Raw genomic sequence first — 17,108 nt, 5'->3', positions numbered from 1 at the left:
CACCAATGGATCTTTCTGGAGCCTATATCTAATAATGTACTTGCTTCAAACCTTTCAGAAACTCTCATAAAGGCTCTGTACGAACTGACCCCAATCTATCACTTAGCTTCATTCCTAAAATACATAACTCACTTCTTCATGAGTGTTACATACCATCAACTCTGAATGACTTGCTTTTTCCTTTACGTATCTTGCAAGTTCCCACCTCTGCATCTGTTACTTTAGTGCTTCCTGTCACAAATTTCACTTATATTATTTCATGTCCAAATTTGATTCCCCATTCAAGTTCTTGCTCACATCTTACAGACCAAGCACTTAATCTTATTCTTTCCGATTTATTCCCTACTCCCTCCTGAAAGCAGTAATTTCCACAGAGAGGGCCATTGGTGAAAGGTGAATAATCCTTGGGATCAGATTAATTCAGGTTCATGCCATTGCTTTAACATTTCTGATGAAATGAGGCCATGCAAAATACTCGATCAAGTCAAACAGGGATTGTGACAAACTGCATTTCTCTAGATGCCTCCATCTTCCATCCTATATGTTCTTTTGCAATATGATTAAACCATTCTACCATCAAGAGATGTCACCTATTTCTCCTTCCCTTGGATCTAGGAAAGTCCTAGATGAGCTTTGTTAAAAAGAATGTGGCACAAATGATGCTGTGTGGTTTCTGAAGGTCATGTGATACCTTGTAATATTTGCCTTTGTCTTAGAAGGTACTTTCTTAGAACTCAGGAGGTATGGGGCACCTGGATGGTTCAGTCAGTTAAGCGTCTGCCTTTGGCTCAGGTCATGATCCCATCATGATCCCAGGGTCCTGGGATCGAGCCCCACGTCCAGCTCTCTGCACAGTGGGGAGCCTGCTTCTCTCTCTCCCTCTGCAGTTCCCCCTGATTGTGCTCTCTCTCACTCTCTCTCAAATAAACAAATAAAATAAAATAAAATAAAATAAAATAAAATAAAATAAAATAATTTAGGAGCTGTAATGTGAGGAAGATCAAATAGCCCATGGGAAGATTCAAATGAAGGAGAATTAAGGTCCTCAGCCAAAAGCCCCAGCTGCACTCCTAACTAGCAACAATCAACTGCCAGTCACATGAATGAGACTATTTTGGATCTTCCAGCCTCTTCCAGTGCTCCAGCCAATATGAAGCAAAAGAACCTTCCAGTTAACCCGAAAAATCGCAAGAAATAATGAACTGTTTTTTAAGCCACTAAAGCTCCAGGGTGGTTTGTTATACAGCAACAGAATAATGAAACAACGGAATAATGTCATCTATGTAAGCTACTTTGCTTTCTTCACCATACTCTAAGAAAGCACCCCTAATTCAGCTCCAGCTTAGGGCCTAGGAGTTTTTTCTTGGGGGCTTTTGAAACCCATCTCTTCTACCTTTTTGGGTTCTCATGGCTCTAATGGATTCAAACCCAATTGTTACTTTCTTAACTCTCTTTCTCACCTAAAGAGCTTTTCTTCTTATATATACACATATACTTTTTCTTTTTAATCTTTCATTTTGTAGGAGTGCTGACAATACCGACTCCATCTTTGGCCCTCCATCTTGTTCATATGTTTGCTTGATGACTTCTGGGCACCACAAGTTCCACGCCCTTTGGAGATTAATATACATACCTTAGAAATGCCCACCAAGGCCTGGATGTGTGGGGAGGCTTCCTTTGGCCTCCCACAAATCTATTAAGAGATAATATAGTCTTTCCCCTCCCAGATGTACAAATGGCACCACAAGATCCAGTTAAAGATTAGTAGTCAATCAGGTGCATGTGAACCCTTTGATCTCACTACAATGCCATTCTGTAAGTCCCCTCGCTCTATAAAATCTGTGTGAACTAAGGTCCAGACTTTATGGAGAATAGCCAAGCAGCTGCCATGGACTGTCAACCACCCAAACTCACCCTTCTCTGCTGGTCAGTAAGTCACCCTGCATAGAACTGTGTAAACTGTATGGAGCAGTCTGCTTCATTTTCTCGTCTCAAAGTGTCTGCTCAGTTTAGGGGATATTTTATTGTCCCTCCCCCACCTTCTAACAGATTTCTATGCGTCTAGAATGCAGGAGGTTTATCCATATACATATTCTACCAACTTGACTAGAAGTCCTTTTTTTGTGAGTAAAAATAAAACCCTTATCTGCAGCTATACCACTTTCCTTATTCTTTTTTTTTTTTTTAAGATTTTATTTATTTATTTGACAGAGAGAGAGACAGCCATCGAGAGAGGGAACACAGTCAGGGGGAGTGGGAGAGGAAGAAGAAGGCTACCAGTGGAGGAGCCTGATGTGGGGCTCGATCCCAGAACGCCGGGATCACACCCTGAGCCGAAGGCAGACGCTTAACGACTGAGCCACCCAGGCGCCCCACACTTTCCTTATTCTAAAGGTTATCTGTATCATCTTTATATTTCCTCGCTCAGACTTGCTAAAAGTCTCAGTCCTTATCAAAGTAGTTTTAATACTGATTAAGCTATCACATTCTATGCTATCACTTTCTTTTATTTTTATCAATTCTTTATTCTTTCTTTAGACTTTTTTTTAAAGCTGCTTGAGCTGAACGCCCAATTCATTTATGCTGATTATTCTTCTATTTTTAAAAACATCATTAAAGTTAATAAATTTTCCTTGGCACATGGCTTTGGCCAAATCTCAAAACTGCTACACTGGGCTCTATTTTTGTTCATTTGTTTATTTCTAAATACTCTGAAATTTTATTCTGGAAAACATTTCAACATGTGTGCTTATATGGCCCTTTCGGTGTTAAGTAAAATTTCTGTACTGTGACCTTATGATTTCTGTTTTAAGAAATTTGAGATTTTCACCATTAATCTTTCTCAAAAGATAAATATATGGTACATGTGTTTGGTGTTTAATTTAATGCTCAGTCATTGAGATCTAGTGAGGATTCCAGGTAGCATAGAGTGATCGTAAAAAGGTAAAAAGTGAGAAGACCATAGGGACTCTGAATGACTTTAGTCCTAAACCTTCAATAACATAAAACTGTCTGATAATTTCATATACAGAGACGATGTGATAACAACTTTAAACACTGTCAAAGTGGGCTTCAAAATGCCAAGAGTACATTACCAAAACTACAAATTACCCTGTAGGTATCAATTCATCAACACTAAAAGTGAAAAAAAACCAATGGTGGTGTAATATTTTCAACAGCAGTATGTTTTCCAGCAAAACTACAAAATGGTTGGTTTGCTTAGTTTTCTTTTTATATCTTTATAAAATGTGGCTTCCAATAGGAATGAAATTCTTGCCTAATATATTATTTACATCATTATGTAAGGTTTATTACTCTCAATTAGCAGGACAGGGTTAGAGGTAACATGGGAATAAAACCTGAGGAGACTGATCTTTAGGCAATATGAATACATTGACAAAATAACTTTTCTTCTTTAAAAATAGGAGAATAGATCTAGAATATTTCCTGAGAACTGTCACTGCTAATATTTTCTAGGTGTTGAATTTAAGCTTATCAACAAAATGGGATTGTGTAGGGGATCAAAGCTGGAGCAGAAACTAGAAGCTGACTGGGCCCTATGAAAGGTCTTGAATGCTGTACCAAGCAATGAGAAATATTCTTTGAAAGTTTCTGAGCATCAAGTAGGTTTAATAGATTTTCCAGAAAAGGAGCTATGATAGTATGGAATAGATGGAGAGCAACTGGAGAATAGTAAACTGGTGAAGAAGTTATGGCAGTAGTCTGGGTAAAAGGCACAAATTACAAAGACATTTAAGAATAGGCGGTAAATTTCTAAATATTAAAAAAAAAAAAAACCCTAACATTCACGGAGAAAAAAACCTACGAAGCTGTAACTAAGAGCATAATCTAAAAGAAAGCTGACCAGGAAAGAAAATCAGAATTATACAACATATGTCTAAGTTATACTCCACTGATCCATCCAGTTTGGGACCACAACTCTGCTGCTTTAATTAATGATGTTTTATAATATGTTTTATTATTTGGTAGGTAAATCTCTCAATTACTTTTACTTTAAATTTTACTTGACTATTCCTGAGTTTTTACTTTTCTACACATCAGTACTGTTCAAAAGAAGTTTCTGTGATGATAAAATGTTCTATAATCTGCCTTGTCCAATACAGGAGCTACTACCCACATATGGTTACTCAGCACTTGAAATGTGGCTAGTACAACGGAGAAACTAAATTCTAAAATTCTTCCTTTTTCTTCTTATGTCATCCCCTCTCCCTCTCTTCCCCACCTCCTTCCCTATCCCCCAAACACACTTATTCTTTTTGGGGGCTATAACTGGTACTATACCAAATTTACAGATTCATCTGGGGAAAATGACGATCTCTACATTATCTTCCTATTCAGCAATAAAATCTGTTCTCTGCTTACTTAGGTATTCTTTTATGCCATCAGCGAAGTTTTATAGTTTTCTTACTACAAACTCTATAATTTTCTGTTAAACTGATTGCTAGTATTTCATTTTTTTTTTTAAGATTTTATTTATTTATTTGACAGAGAGAGACAGCCGGAGAGAGAGGGAACACAAGCAGGGGGAGTAGGAGAGGAAGAAGCAGGCTCCCAGGGGAGGAGCGTGATGTGGGGCTCGATCCCAGGACTCCGGGATCACGCCCTGAGCTGAAGGCAGACGCTTAATGACTGAGCCACCCAGGCGCCCCTAGGTATTTCATATTTTTGTCGATAGAGTTAATGGATTTATTTACAGTTAGTTGCTGCTAGTATATTGGAATAGCACTTATTAATTTTTAAGTTGTATAAATTTTTTCTTTTTAATACAATTTGCTTTAATTATGGGTACATACATGCTATAAAAAGGCAGAGGAAAATTTATAACACAGATGTCCTCAGTCCCTTACAGGCCCAAATATTTTCATTTTCTCATCAGCCTATACCAATATATCTGAACAGGACAGACAAATCCTATTACATAATCAGTATAAGACTTCTCCAAAGGAAGATTTAAAAAGAAGCCCAATTTATTAATTCCTTGCTGTTTAGGTTCAATTCAGTAATTCCTTTCTAACTCTAGATTAATATATTGAAAGTCAGGATTTTATCTATCAATAGTCATGTGATTCAGAGTTCCTATTCATGCATAATCTCAGGCAATTAAAAACTTCAAAGTCTATACCAACACAAGGTAAGAATCTAAAAATAAAAATGGGAAGAAGAAAATGTTATTCCTAATGAAAAATTAACATAACTAAATACAAAACTATTAACCTCTAAAGAACTTACTTATAAGATTTTACTAATAATGAATAGCAACATTTAGGTTGATTTATAAATACTGGGAGTTATCAATTATATTATACATGGAAAAAGTGAAGAAGCTTTTAGTATGTAAGAAAAGTACCAAAGTCAAATTGAATGAATTTTCCTAACCTTCACTATTTGTAGGATGTCTTAAGGAAAAAAAAAAAAAGACAAACAGATGAGTATTATTTCAACAAATTACTTCATTTCCAACTTAATACTGAAACCAGTAAGAACTAAGAATTTTTGTTTTTAACTTTGCCTTACCTTAATATTTTTCACTATTTAAAAAAAGAGCAGGAACACACAGAGACAGAATCAACCCCAATGCCAATGAAATTATATCAATTAATACTAAAAACTGAGTATAATACATAATACTTAATGGTAAAAGACTGAACAAGACCAGGATATTTGTTCTTGCCACTTCTATTAAACATTGTAATGGATTGTAATGGAGGTTCTAGCCAGGGCAATTAGGCAATCAATCAACCAATCGATCAATCGATCCTGATTATAAAAAGAAGTAAAACTATCTCAATTTGCAGAGGGCATGATCTTATATAGAAAATTTAAAGGAATCTACACAAAAACATTAGTAAATAAGTTCAGTAAGGTTGCAGGACAGAAGATCAAAATCTATTATATTTCTAAATGAATTCCTAAAAATCCATTATATTCTAATACACTAGCAATCAAAAAATCCGTAAATAAAATTAAGAAAACAATTCCATTTACAACAGCATTAAAAGAGTAAAATACTCAGGAATAAATGTTAAGCGAAAGAAGTCTAAGACTTGTACCCTGAAAATTAAAACATTACTGAAAACAATTAAAGATGTAAACAAATGGAACATGATCCTGTGTTCATGGATTAGAAGACATAATATTGATAAGATGGCAATACCGCCCCCATTTACCTACAGACTCAAATCAATTCCTATCAAAATCCTAGCTGCCCTTTTATTGCATGCAGAAATTGACAAGCTAATCCTAAAACTCATATAGAAACACAAAGAACCCAGAATAGCCAAAACAAACTTAAAAAGTTGCAGGACTTATACTTTCTGATTTCATATATTACAAAGTTACAGTAATCAATACTACGTGGTACTGGCATTAGGATACACATACAGATCACTCACTAGTAGAGAATTAAGAATCCAGAATAAATCCGTATTTTTATTTTTTATTTTTTTAGAGAGAGAGAGAGTGAGTGCACACAAGCGGGGTTGGGGGGTGGGGGGGAGGTACAGAGAGAGAATCTTAAGTATGCTCCACACCCAGCACTGGGGCAGATGTACGTCTTGATCTTAACGACCCTGAGATCATCACCTGAGCCAAAATCAAGAGTCAGAGGCTTAACTGACTGAGCACCCAGGTGCTCCAATCCATATATTTATAATTAACTGATTTCCTACAAGGATGTCAAGACCATTCAATGTAGAAAGAATAGTCTTTTTGAAAAATGGTGATGGGACAGGACAACTGGTACCCACGTACAAAAGAATGAAGTTGGACCCTTACCTCCCACAACATACAAAATTAATTCAAAATAGATCAAAGATCCAAGTCTAAGAGCTAAAACAATAAAACTCTTGGAAGAAAACCTCAGGGTCCTCATGACCTTGAATTAGGCAATGTTTTAAAGTACAAACTGTAATCAACTACATTTCAAAAAATGGGAAAAAAGGACTTTTACAGTCTATAAAACTATGCACCATTTGATTGGAAAAAAAGCATGCAAACTATTTCTACTTAAATATCTCCAAAGACATTTTTCTTTGCAGTAAAAAATGTTGGATTAGATTATGCTGTTCTGTCTGCTTATCTTTAAGGGCTTTTTAACACAGAAGTTTACAGAGAAGCACTACTCATTTAGTATGAAGTTATAACTATTTTAATATTTGAATATACATATAAAACTGGGCACTAAAAATCTAGTCATTCAACTAGATTTCTAAAATGACTGAATATATGACACAGTGTGAAGTGACCACGGGTCAGAGAAAGCCTTTAGTGAACATTAATCATTTTAACTTAAAAATAAACCATCAATTTCTATTTTAACATTTCTGCTTTACATAAGTATGGGAAAAACACAACCAAAAAGGGACAGTATTGCTTCACATACTTTAACAATTACAGATCAGTGAAAGAACATCACAAGTACAATGTATTAAAAAAAATGAAGCTGTGATCTTTGTATATGTATCAAAAACTGAAGAGGAAAAGCAGAATTATTTAAATGTGTGGAGAAAATTGAACTTACATAAGTTGACGTTTCCAAGCTATCTGTGTTGACCAGTACTGGAGGAGGATTTGCCTTAAAGAAAAGAATTGTAAATTTGTTAGCTTAACAGGAAAAATTGACACATTCCATATCAATGTTCACAAATGTTAGAAGCAAATGAAAGATTTGCTATTTCTTAAATTATAATTTTATATGAGCTTTCCATATGTTAACCAATGAATCCAGTTTCCAGCAGCAGATGAAAAGAGTTAAGTATAACAGTTAAATTTAATTTGCTTTTGAGAAATAAATTATTTCTGCTAAAACAGACATAATTTTCTTAAGATTTATAAAGAAATTCACCAGCCTTCTTAAAAAATCCACAAATATGCTTTGCATAAGAACTCTTCCCAAGTTGCTCAGAAATCATTAGCTTTTCTATTCCCAAGGATACCATGAAGATTCCAATCTTCTATCACCCAGAAAAAAATTCTATTTTCAGCTGCAATTATTGCTTTCCACCTGTTATTCTAGACAACTCACAGAATAACATTAGTCAAAAAACCAAAAGCAAAACAACAACATAAAAACAGACATGTCTGATTAAGTATGGATTGAAACAAGCTTGGTTTTCTGTTAAGCTGTAAAGTAATAATTATGTAGATGAAATAAAATTTAAAGAATAAAATGCAATAAACACCAAATGAAAAACATATCAGAACATATTATGAACATACCAGAAAACTGACGTGCTCCCCCTCAAAATTATCTTTCTCCTGCATATTTAAGAATATAAAAGTACCATTTCAAATGACATTTTCTTAGAATAAAAAAAATGACTATCCTTTAAACATATTTTAGGAGGTATGTTTATAAACATTAAGAATTCTGCTATTCCAATTAACTAAAGAATTAAACATAAAAACTGTATGAAAGAAACACTATACACAAAATAACCATTTTCTTCCAAGTGTCTAGGCTTTTCTAAAAGGTTCAAACGTTTTACACTATTTTTAGCAAAGTACTAGATCTGGATGATATGACAAAATGCTTAAAGACAACACAGTTGCATGGCTTAATAATTATATAATATGCATTTAGGCTACATGAAGCAACTGGTCAAAAATGAGAATACTTTATTATATATAAACATGACATTAACTACTTTATATGCAGGTCCTACCTTTGAATGTAATAATCTATCTTCAAATGATTTAGTGAAAAGCAAACCTAGTAAATACAAATACTATTTTTTTTTTAATTTTTTATTTAAATTCAATTAATCAACATGATACAAATACTATTTGTACGATTACTATTTAAATAAAACTAGTCAACTTACAGACATTTGAGATTTTATGACTATCTGAAATTATCCAATGACGTATACAGATTCCTCAAATTGATAATATTTCATTTCATTAAAAAAATTAATGGCACAACTTCACCGTATTTTGTTTAAGCAATTACAGAGGATGGCAAGAAAGAAAAGGGTATTTAAAGTTACGAAAGAAGTTACCTTCTTCAAAAATTACAGCAACAAACCCTTTTGGTTCCCTCTGCCCATTTATTACCAAACATATAGTGAAAAAAGTTGTTTATCATCATCGTTGTATAGAAGTTATCTTTTGATTCTAGTCATATAAAAAGTCTATTTGATATTGAAATATATACAAAAATGACATAAAGTATTTTAAACTTACTTCAAAATAAAATAATGACAATGAGAAGTCAGGAATGGGAGGGATTATGGATCATATGAGTGCATATGAGTTAATGATTGTTATAGTCCGGTGATGAGTATATGTGAGAGTTCACTGTACTATTCCCTCTACATGTAAGTATTTTTGAAATTTTTAACAAAAGTAAAGCAAAAAAATTATATTGAGTCAACTGCTCAGTTTGTAGGAGGTTAATAACTAAGGCAGTTGTAAAATACTATAGGTTAGAGTGGCTATTAAGATATTAGCATTCACACCATAAAGTTGATTTCAATTTTGAAGTTCAGTTCAAAATAAAAAATACTGACTAGTGAAATAATTTGTAATTCTGACTTAAAGAACAGATAAGTAATATATGTACAATAAGTTATTTTTAGATGTATCTTTAGAATTAACATGAGTGAATGATCGTAATTGAAGGGAAATGATGGTAACAAAGAACATGAAATTGGACAAAAAAGAGTGTTCACATTGAGGATTAAGCAAGAATTTCAGAAAACCTAGCTATTTCAAAAAGATCATAAAAGATGGACTCAAATAAGAGCCTATATAAAGGAAGCTCAAAGAGGCATGATCTGACTGCCTCAAGTTTAGCTGCCTAAAATAAAGATAAAAAATATGTAAGACTGCATTAGCAGTAATAGCATAAAAACATTTAACTTGGAATAAACTATACTTTTACTTAATAACTTGAGATTTTCTAAATTCTTGTATTACGAAATACAGAAATGGTATCTGACAAAGTAATACTCCCTAGCTCTCCAATTTGGAGGAGGTAGGAATGCAAATAAATGGGTAGGACAATTTGAATGGGTTTGGAGGGTATGACACACAATTCAGAAAGACACAATACCCTAGCAACAAAGCTAAAGAACGGGGTACTTCTAAAAGAAGAGATGCAGAAAAATTTGGCCACAGAAAACACATACTTTAAAACAGCTGAGGTAGAGTGCTAAAATCAGAAATGGTAGCAAATCTGACTAGTTTAAGACCTTGGGATCTGTAACCAGGACAATGGGTAGCAGAACAGGTGACATAAAATTATCAGCTTTACTTAGGAGTCAATCAAACAACAAGAAGACTGGAGAAGAATCTACTTGAAAGTTACTTCAAACGAAGAAACCCCTCCCCCACACCTTGCTTCAAGTGACACTTATCAAAAGACTTGGTTCTAGTGCTGTCTCTATCTCACTCTACCATTCAGTAACTCTGACTATATAGGTAAGTCACAAGTGTTATTTAAACTCATGTACTCCATCTATACAGAGATAGCAACACATGCCTTTACCCAAGAGGACTATGTGAGGATCCAGCAAATACAAAGGAAAATTTATTATAAACCATAGAAACCTATGGTTAATCTATTATTATTTATTAACAACATATACCATTGTGTATGTTTCAACTAGAACAATGATGAAGTCCTACAATACGATTAGAGATGGGGGTAGGGGTTAGTAAAGCGACAGGGATATTCTAAAAAAGAGGAACTAACAAACCCCTAAAGAATTTGACCAAGTATCAATAACAAGACTTAAGAAACATAATTTTGCTCATGCAACTTTTAGTATTCCACTTCATTAATAATGGGTCTCACAGGGATTGCTGCTGTAACACACTGCAGCATCCTTACACTATTTCAGAAAGCAATATTACATTTAAAAAAAAAAACTTTAAATAATTCTAAAATCTAGCTATTTAAAAACAGGTCAAAATTAGGAGTTTAGAAAATACTTTTATGCTGTGCATTGTATTTCTCCTTCTTACCATTTATCAAAGTTTCATTATGCTATTTTAGTGTCTGTCTCCTTCTCCCCTACTAAATTATAAACAAGTGTTTTTCATATGAAGAACTCACAAACCCCAGAGAACACATCTTGGATTCTAATTTGAGACACACTGCATTAAAAGTTAAATGCTATCACTTAGGGGATCAATGTAAGTAAGAGTGAATGTAAAAACAAATAGGATGGATTCTGGGAAGAGGGCAGAATAGGAAGCACCACAAATTTGTCACCCAGACAATAATTGCCCTAGCAGAATCTATGTGATGTAACTATTTTGGAATTCTATTGAATTCCAGAGTAGTCTATTGAAGGCTTGCAACTTCCAGGGGAAGTACTGGATGGTAAACTGTGGTTAATTCAGTCAATTTCAGCTCTTAGCACAGTAGCAACTATCCTACTCCCATCCCTCTGCCCTGTAACAGCTAGTTGGGCAAGTTTCCTGGAGCAGCTGGCACAAAAATTGCACAAACCAGGAGGGGCAAAAAAACAAAAACAAAAACAAACTATCCTTCAAATATATGGGATCTGTGCTCTGATCACTAATCGCTGCTTCTGATCACAGGAGTGCAGACAAAGAGGCAGTGGCCATTATTGAACTGCCCATAATTGATACAAATTTCTTCCCCTATGGCTGAAGTGACTCCAGAGGATTTAAAGGGCAAACATTTCCTCCCACCATGTCATTTTTCTCTTTTTCCCTTTTGAGAGTCAGACACTGAAACCTAGGATATTCAAAAGCAGCCACATATACAAGGGAAATTAGAATGTTACCGTGCAGGCCCAAAAAAGACCTGAGGAAGACCTTAAGTTTATACTGCAGACTGATTCTTGGCACAGAGATAGCCTACAATAATTTAAAAAATCCCAAAACAACAACGACAACAAAAAAAATAAAAACAAACAACAGCAAATCTTAGGAAAGGAGGAAAATCTGATTTCCAGAATTACAGCATCATAAGAGTAAAACATCCAGTTTTCAGCTAAGAAATCAAAAGGCATGCAAAGAAACAGCAGAGTGTGGTCCATTCAAAGATAAAGAGGAAGGAAGGAAGGAAGGAAGGAAGGAAGGAAGGAAGGAAGGAAGGAAGGAAGGAAGGAAGGAAGGGGAAAGGCCTTTAAAAAAAACCTGGCGCCAGATCTACTACACAAAGACTCTGAAACAACCATATTAAAGATGTTCAAGGAACTAAGAAGGTGGACAAAGAAAATGAAAAAAAATGGGAAAAAATTTAAAAGATAAAATAGAACAATCTATAAAAGACAGAAAACCTAAAATCAGAAGGAAATTCTGGAACAGAAAAGTTCAATAAATGAAATGAAAAATTCAATAGAGCAATTCAAAGGCAGATTTGAGCAGGCAGAAGAATTAACAAACTTAAAGATAGGACAATGAAATTATTAAGTCTGAGAAAGAAAGAAAAAGAACTAAAGAAAATGACCAGATTCTAAGGGATCTTGGTTCACCATTAAACAGACCCACACACAGATCATGGGAGTCCCAGAAGAGGAGAGATCAAGGAACAGAGAAAATATCTGAATAAATAATGAACAAAACATTCCCAAATTTGATAACAACAAAAAACAACAACACATAAATACAAACATTCAAGAAGCCCAACAAACTCATGATAGGATGAACTCAAAGAGATTCACACTGAGACACACTGAAATCACACTGTTGAAAGACAAAGACATAGAATTTTGAGAGCTGCAAGAAAAAAGTGACTCATTACATACAAGGGATCTTCAATAAGATTATCAACAGGTTTCTCATCAGGAACTCTGAAGTGAGAAGGCAGTGGGTCAATATACTTAAAGCACTAAAATAAAAACCTCTGTTAACCAAGAACCCTGTATCTGGCAAAACTGTTCCTCAAATGTGAGGGAGGAATCAAGGTATTCCCAGATAAACAAAAGCTGGTGGGGGGCACATTCATTACCAGTACAGCTGCCCTGAAAAAAATTCTTTGCTAAAGAGTTTTGCAGGTTGAAATGAAAGACACCAGACTGTAACACAAGGTGTTTGAAGAAATAAAGATCTCGGTAAAGATAAATACAAGGGAAATTATAAAAGCTAATATTATTGCAGCAGTTGTAACATCACTTTTTATTTTCTATATATTCTTAGAGGAAATGCTTTCAGTCTTTCACCACTGACTACAATGTTTGCAGTGGGTTTTTCACATACGAAAGATGAAAAGAGTTCTGTAAATGGATGACAGTGATGGTCGCACAACAATATGAATGTACTTAATATCACTGATACGTAGGGATGCCTGGGTAGCTCAGCTGGTTAAGTGTCTGCCTTCAGCTCAGGTCATGATCCTGCGGTCCTGGGATGGAGACCCGCGCATCAGGCTCCCTACTTCCCCCTCTGTCTTCTGCTGCTTCCCCTTCTTTTCTCTCTCTCTCAAATAAATAAATAAAATCTTTCAAAAAATACCACTGATATGTAACCTTAAAGATGGTTATAAAATGGTAAATTTTTGCATTTTATGTATTTTACCACAACTAAAAAAAATTGGGAAAAATATATGACCTCAACCTAATTATGCAAAAGACATATTAAAGACAAATTGAAATATATTCTACAAAATAACTACCCTGCTTTCTTCTAAAATGCCATATTCATGAAAGACAGTGGGGCTACTCCAGATTAAAGGAGACTAAAGTGTCATGAAGGCAGTGTAAAATCTTGGACCTATTTTTGTTTTTCCTACAAAAAACATTATTGGGGCAATGGGCAAAATATAATTAATGTCTGCAGATTAATCTGATACTAGTTTTATGCTAATGTTCATTTTCTGATATAGCTCATATACTGTGGTAGTATTTTTGTTCTTAGGAAAAAATATATAGTGTTATAAAATATCTGTATTTGGAAGTAAAAGGGAGAGAAACTTCTTTTGAAATGATTCGAAAAAGTAATATAATTATATAGGAAGAGAAATGATAAAGCAAATATGGTAGGTAAAAGGTTAAGAATTGGGGGATCTGGGTAAAGATATATGGGAATTCACTGCACTATTATTGAAACTTTCTTAAGTCTGAAATTTGAAAATAATGTAAAACAAACAAATCAAAAAAACCCCTCAAAATACAAACAGAATAAGGGCACTGCAGTCAGATAGTAGTATGTAGTTAAAAAGGGTCATCAAGGTAACTCGAAGTATGCTCTTCTGTTTAAGATTACCAGTAAAATGAAAATATACTTTAGATTATACTAATGATCAAATGATTTGAGATTCAATGCTCAGATGTTTTGTGAAACCTGAATGGTCCAAAAGCAATAAAAAAATGGTCTGCACTGGCTGTACCTCTTATGTAACTACTCTCATGTCATGTGGGAATTGTTAACTTGTCTCTCGCACAGACAATAGGCTCCTAGAGGTCAAGGACAATGTTATATTCATCTTAGTAACGACATGATTGGAACAATAACAAAAAATTGAATGAACACCAATCCCTCCAAAAGCACATAAACGAGTATGTACAAAGAATTTTACACACACAAATTAGTTACAAAGCATTTTTAACAATATCTTAATTACATGACAGATCCCCAAAATTGGTAGAAATAGAGTCTAAAGCATCTGGTTTCAAGCAAATCATTTACTCTGGGGTGGAAAAAAGACATTTAATAGGTCAGTATCTATGTGGAGAACTGTGGCTATGAGAAGCTGAGTCATTTCTCCACTATCACACAGCCAGAAAGGGGTGAGGCCGGGAAGTGGTAGTCAGGTCTCACTATAAAGTCTGTGCTCTTCATGCAACCTTGCAAGCAGCCATTCATTATCATTAGGCCTTCTGTATCACTATGTATAATAAGTATAATAATTCCTATTGTGGAAAAGCTTTCAAAAATTTAAAAGATCAATATAAAAGTACTCTGAAAAGTACAAAACTTCTACAAATAATTAGACCATACACACACAGTCTATAATTAGGGTTTCTATCTAACTTGCCTAATCCTCAAACTCATTTTAAAGTAGTCAGGGAGGCATTATCCCCCATTTTAATAGATGAAGGGAGTATAAAATGTAGAGGTTAAGTAACTTATTTGAATTGCAAAGGTAGGACTAGACTCCAAATCTTGTGTCTCCTACTTCTATATCTATTATATCCTGATGCATCTAAAATGTAAAGTAGTAGATCTTTAGAAGAAAAATTATTTTCATTTAAAATGTTAAAAATTGTGTTATAGATTAAGCATAGCTTTCAAATTTATTTGAGGACATTTTAATCAGTTATACTAATTTTTATAATGTCCGTATTATACTTGATTAATCAGGAACACACTTACTGATTCTGGAAAAACGAGGCACACCTGTAGGCTCTTCGCATTATACAACATACATGATTAATCTACCCTACATGGACTTTTCATAGTGTATTTAAAACTTAGAATGAGGCAAAGTAGAATAAATAAGCCTTTCTCTTGTGCACATATCCTCGTTTGTTTTTCTAACTTGTTCCCTGGTTCACTGTCTCAAAGAAATATGAGATAACACTAATAATATGAACAGCCAAGATCATGTGCCAGCTGCACATACGTTATTATTCTTCCAACAACATCTCAAGCTAGTACTACTATCATCTTCAGTATTAACAGATGAGTAAACAGAAGCTCAGTGTGGTTCAGAAAACTGCTCAGAGTTACACAGCTGGTAAAGTTGTAGGACTGGAATTCCAAACCAGATCAATCTGCCTCTAAGACCTCTCATTTATAACTACAGGGCTATGTAATGTCTCAACAATTTCCAAATATAGTGTGATGTTGTTAGGGACACTTGGAGTAAATAAGTCAGAGATCTTTGAGCAGGAAAGGACAGGTTCCTCATGGAATATAAGAACAGAAAATACTACAAAATTTCAAAGGATTTTAGGAAACTACTTTAACATCAAAAGAGGAATTGAAGTGACAAGAGTAAAATAAACTTCCAAATCCCCTACTTGAAAAAAATATTGTATTACTAAATCCTAGATGCTTGGAGAGATGTTATATTATTACAATATCACATAACACATAGGCTGCTTGCTTAGAATTATATTTTATTTATAAATTCAATTTCTTCTCTGCAACAAAGAGGAAAAAATCCATCTGAATTTATCTATTCAATCATTTACAATGATTTAACTTTTAATGATTTTCATAGAGTAAAAGATTATGTAGAAGTAGTAACATAATAACACAGACCGAAGTCTTAGTGTAGTATCTGTAATCTCCCCTAGAATCCTATTTTGCATAATGTTCCCATTGATTTTCATTTTTTAGGAGAGGGGAAGGGCACTGCAACAAGTAATCACAATTGATATCTCATATTACTCCCAATGGAACTTACACAATAAGCATACTATTTTTATCTAGATTTTATGCACAGATCAGTAATGATAAAAATAGTCAAAGATGCATTTATTTATACTTTAAATGAGATTGAGGTTGTTTACAATAGAGATCTGAGTTACTATATGCAATACTACTATCATTATTTTGACTTTAGATGACTTAGTTGATAGGATAGTTAGTATCTTAATAAGTCATCCCTTGAACTACTGAAGCTCTGAAGCTAAAAAAGTTCATATTCTCTAACATCTGTCTAGCATTTCATTTTATTTTTTGACTGTCACATGTTATCTTTTTATTTTCAAATTTTTATTTAAATTCTAGTTAGTTAACATACAGTACAATGTTGATTTCAGGAGTAAAATTCAGTGATTCACCTCTTACATACAATACCCAGTGCTCATCATAACAAGTGCTGTCCTTAATACTCATCACCCATCCAGCCCAATCCCCCATCTCCTTCCATCAGCCCTGTTTGTTCTCCATCTTTAAGAGTCTCTTAAGGTTTGTTTCCCTCTCTTTCCCACCCCCCATATGTTCATCTGTTTTGTTTCATAAATTCCACGTATGAGTGAAATCATACAGTATTTGTCTTTCTCTGACTTATTTTGCTTAGCATAATACACTCTAGTTCCAACCACGTTACTGCAAATGGCAAGATTTCATTCTTTTATGGTTGAGTAATATTCCACCGTGTGTGTGTGTGTGTGTGTGTGTGTGTACACACACAAACATTACCTTTTTAAAAATAAACT

The 17,108-nt window shown here is 34.2% G+C and overlaps 1 protein-coding gene across 8 annotated transcripts in view; it reads right to left on the bottom strand.

The window, feature by feature from the left end:
- Nucleotides 1–17,108, bottom strand: part of DLG1 (discs large MAGUK scaffold protein 1) — a 257,721-nt gene that overhangs the window by 102,713 nt on the left and 137,900 nt on the right. For all 8 annotated transcript variants that reach the window (XM_045812516.2, XM_045812515.2, XM_045812517.2 and 5 more), the window contains one exon: nt 7,541–7,594. In XM_045812516.2, the coding sequence (XP_045668472.2) occupies nt 7,541–7,594 (54 nt within the window). The remainder of the gene's footprint in view (nt 1–7,540; nt 7,595–17,108) is intronic.

This window comes from Ursus americanus, chromosome 4 (genome assembly GCF_024610735.1).
Source record: "Ursus americanus isolate L20-20 chromosome 4, mUrsAme1.1.p, whole genome shotgun sequence".
Taxonomy (NCBI): domain Eukaryota; kingdom Metazoa; phylum Chordata; class Mammalia; order Carnivora; family Ursidae; genus Ursus; species Ursus americanus.
This window is presented reverse-complemented; position numbering and strand designations above follow the sequence as displayed.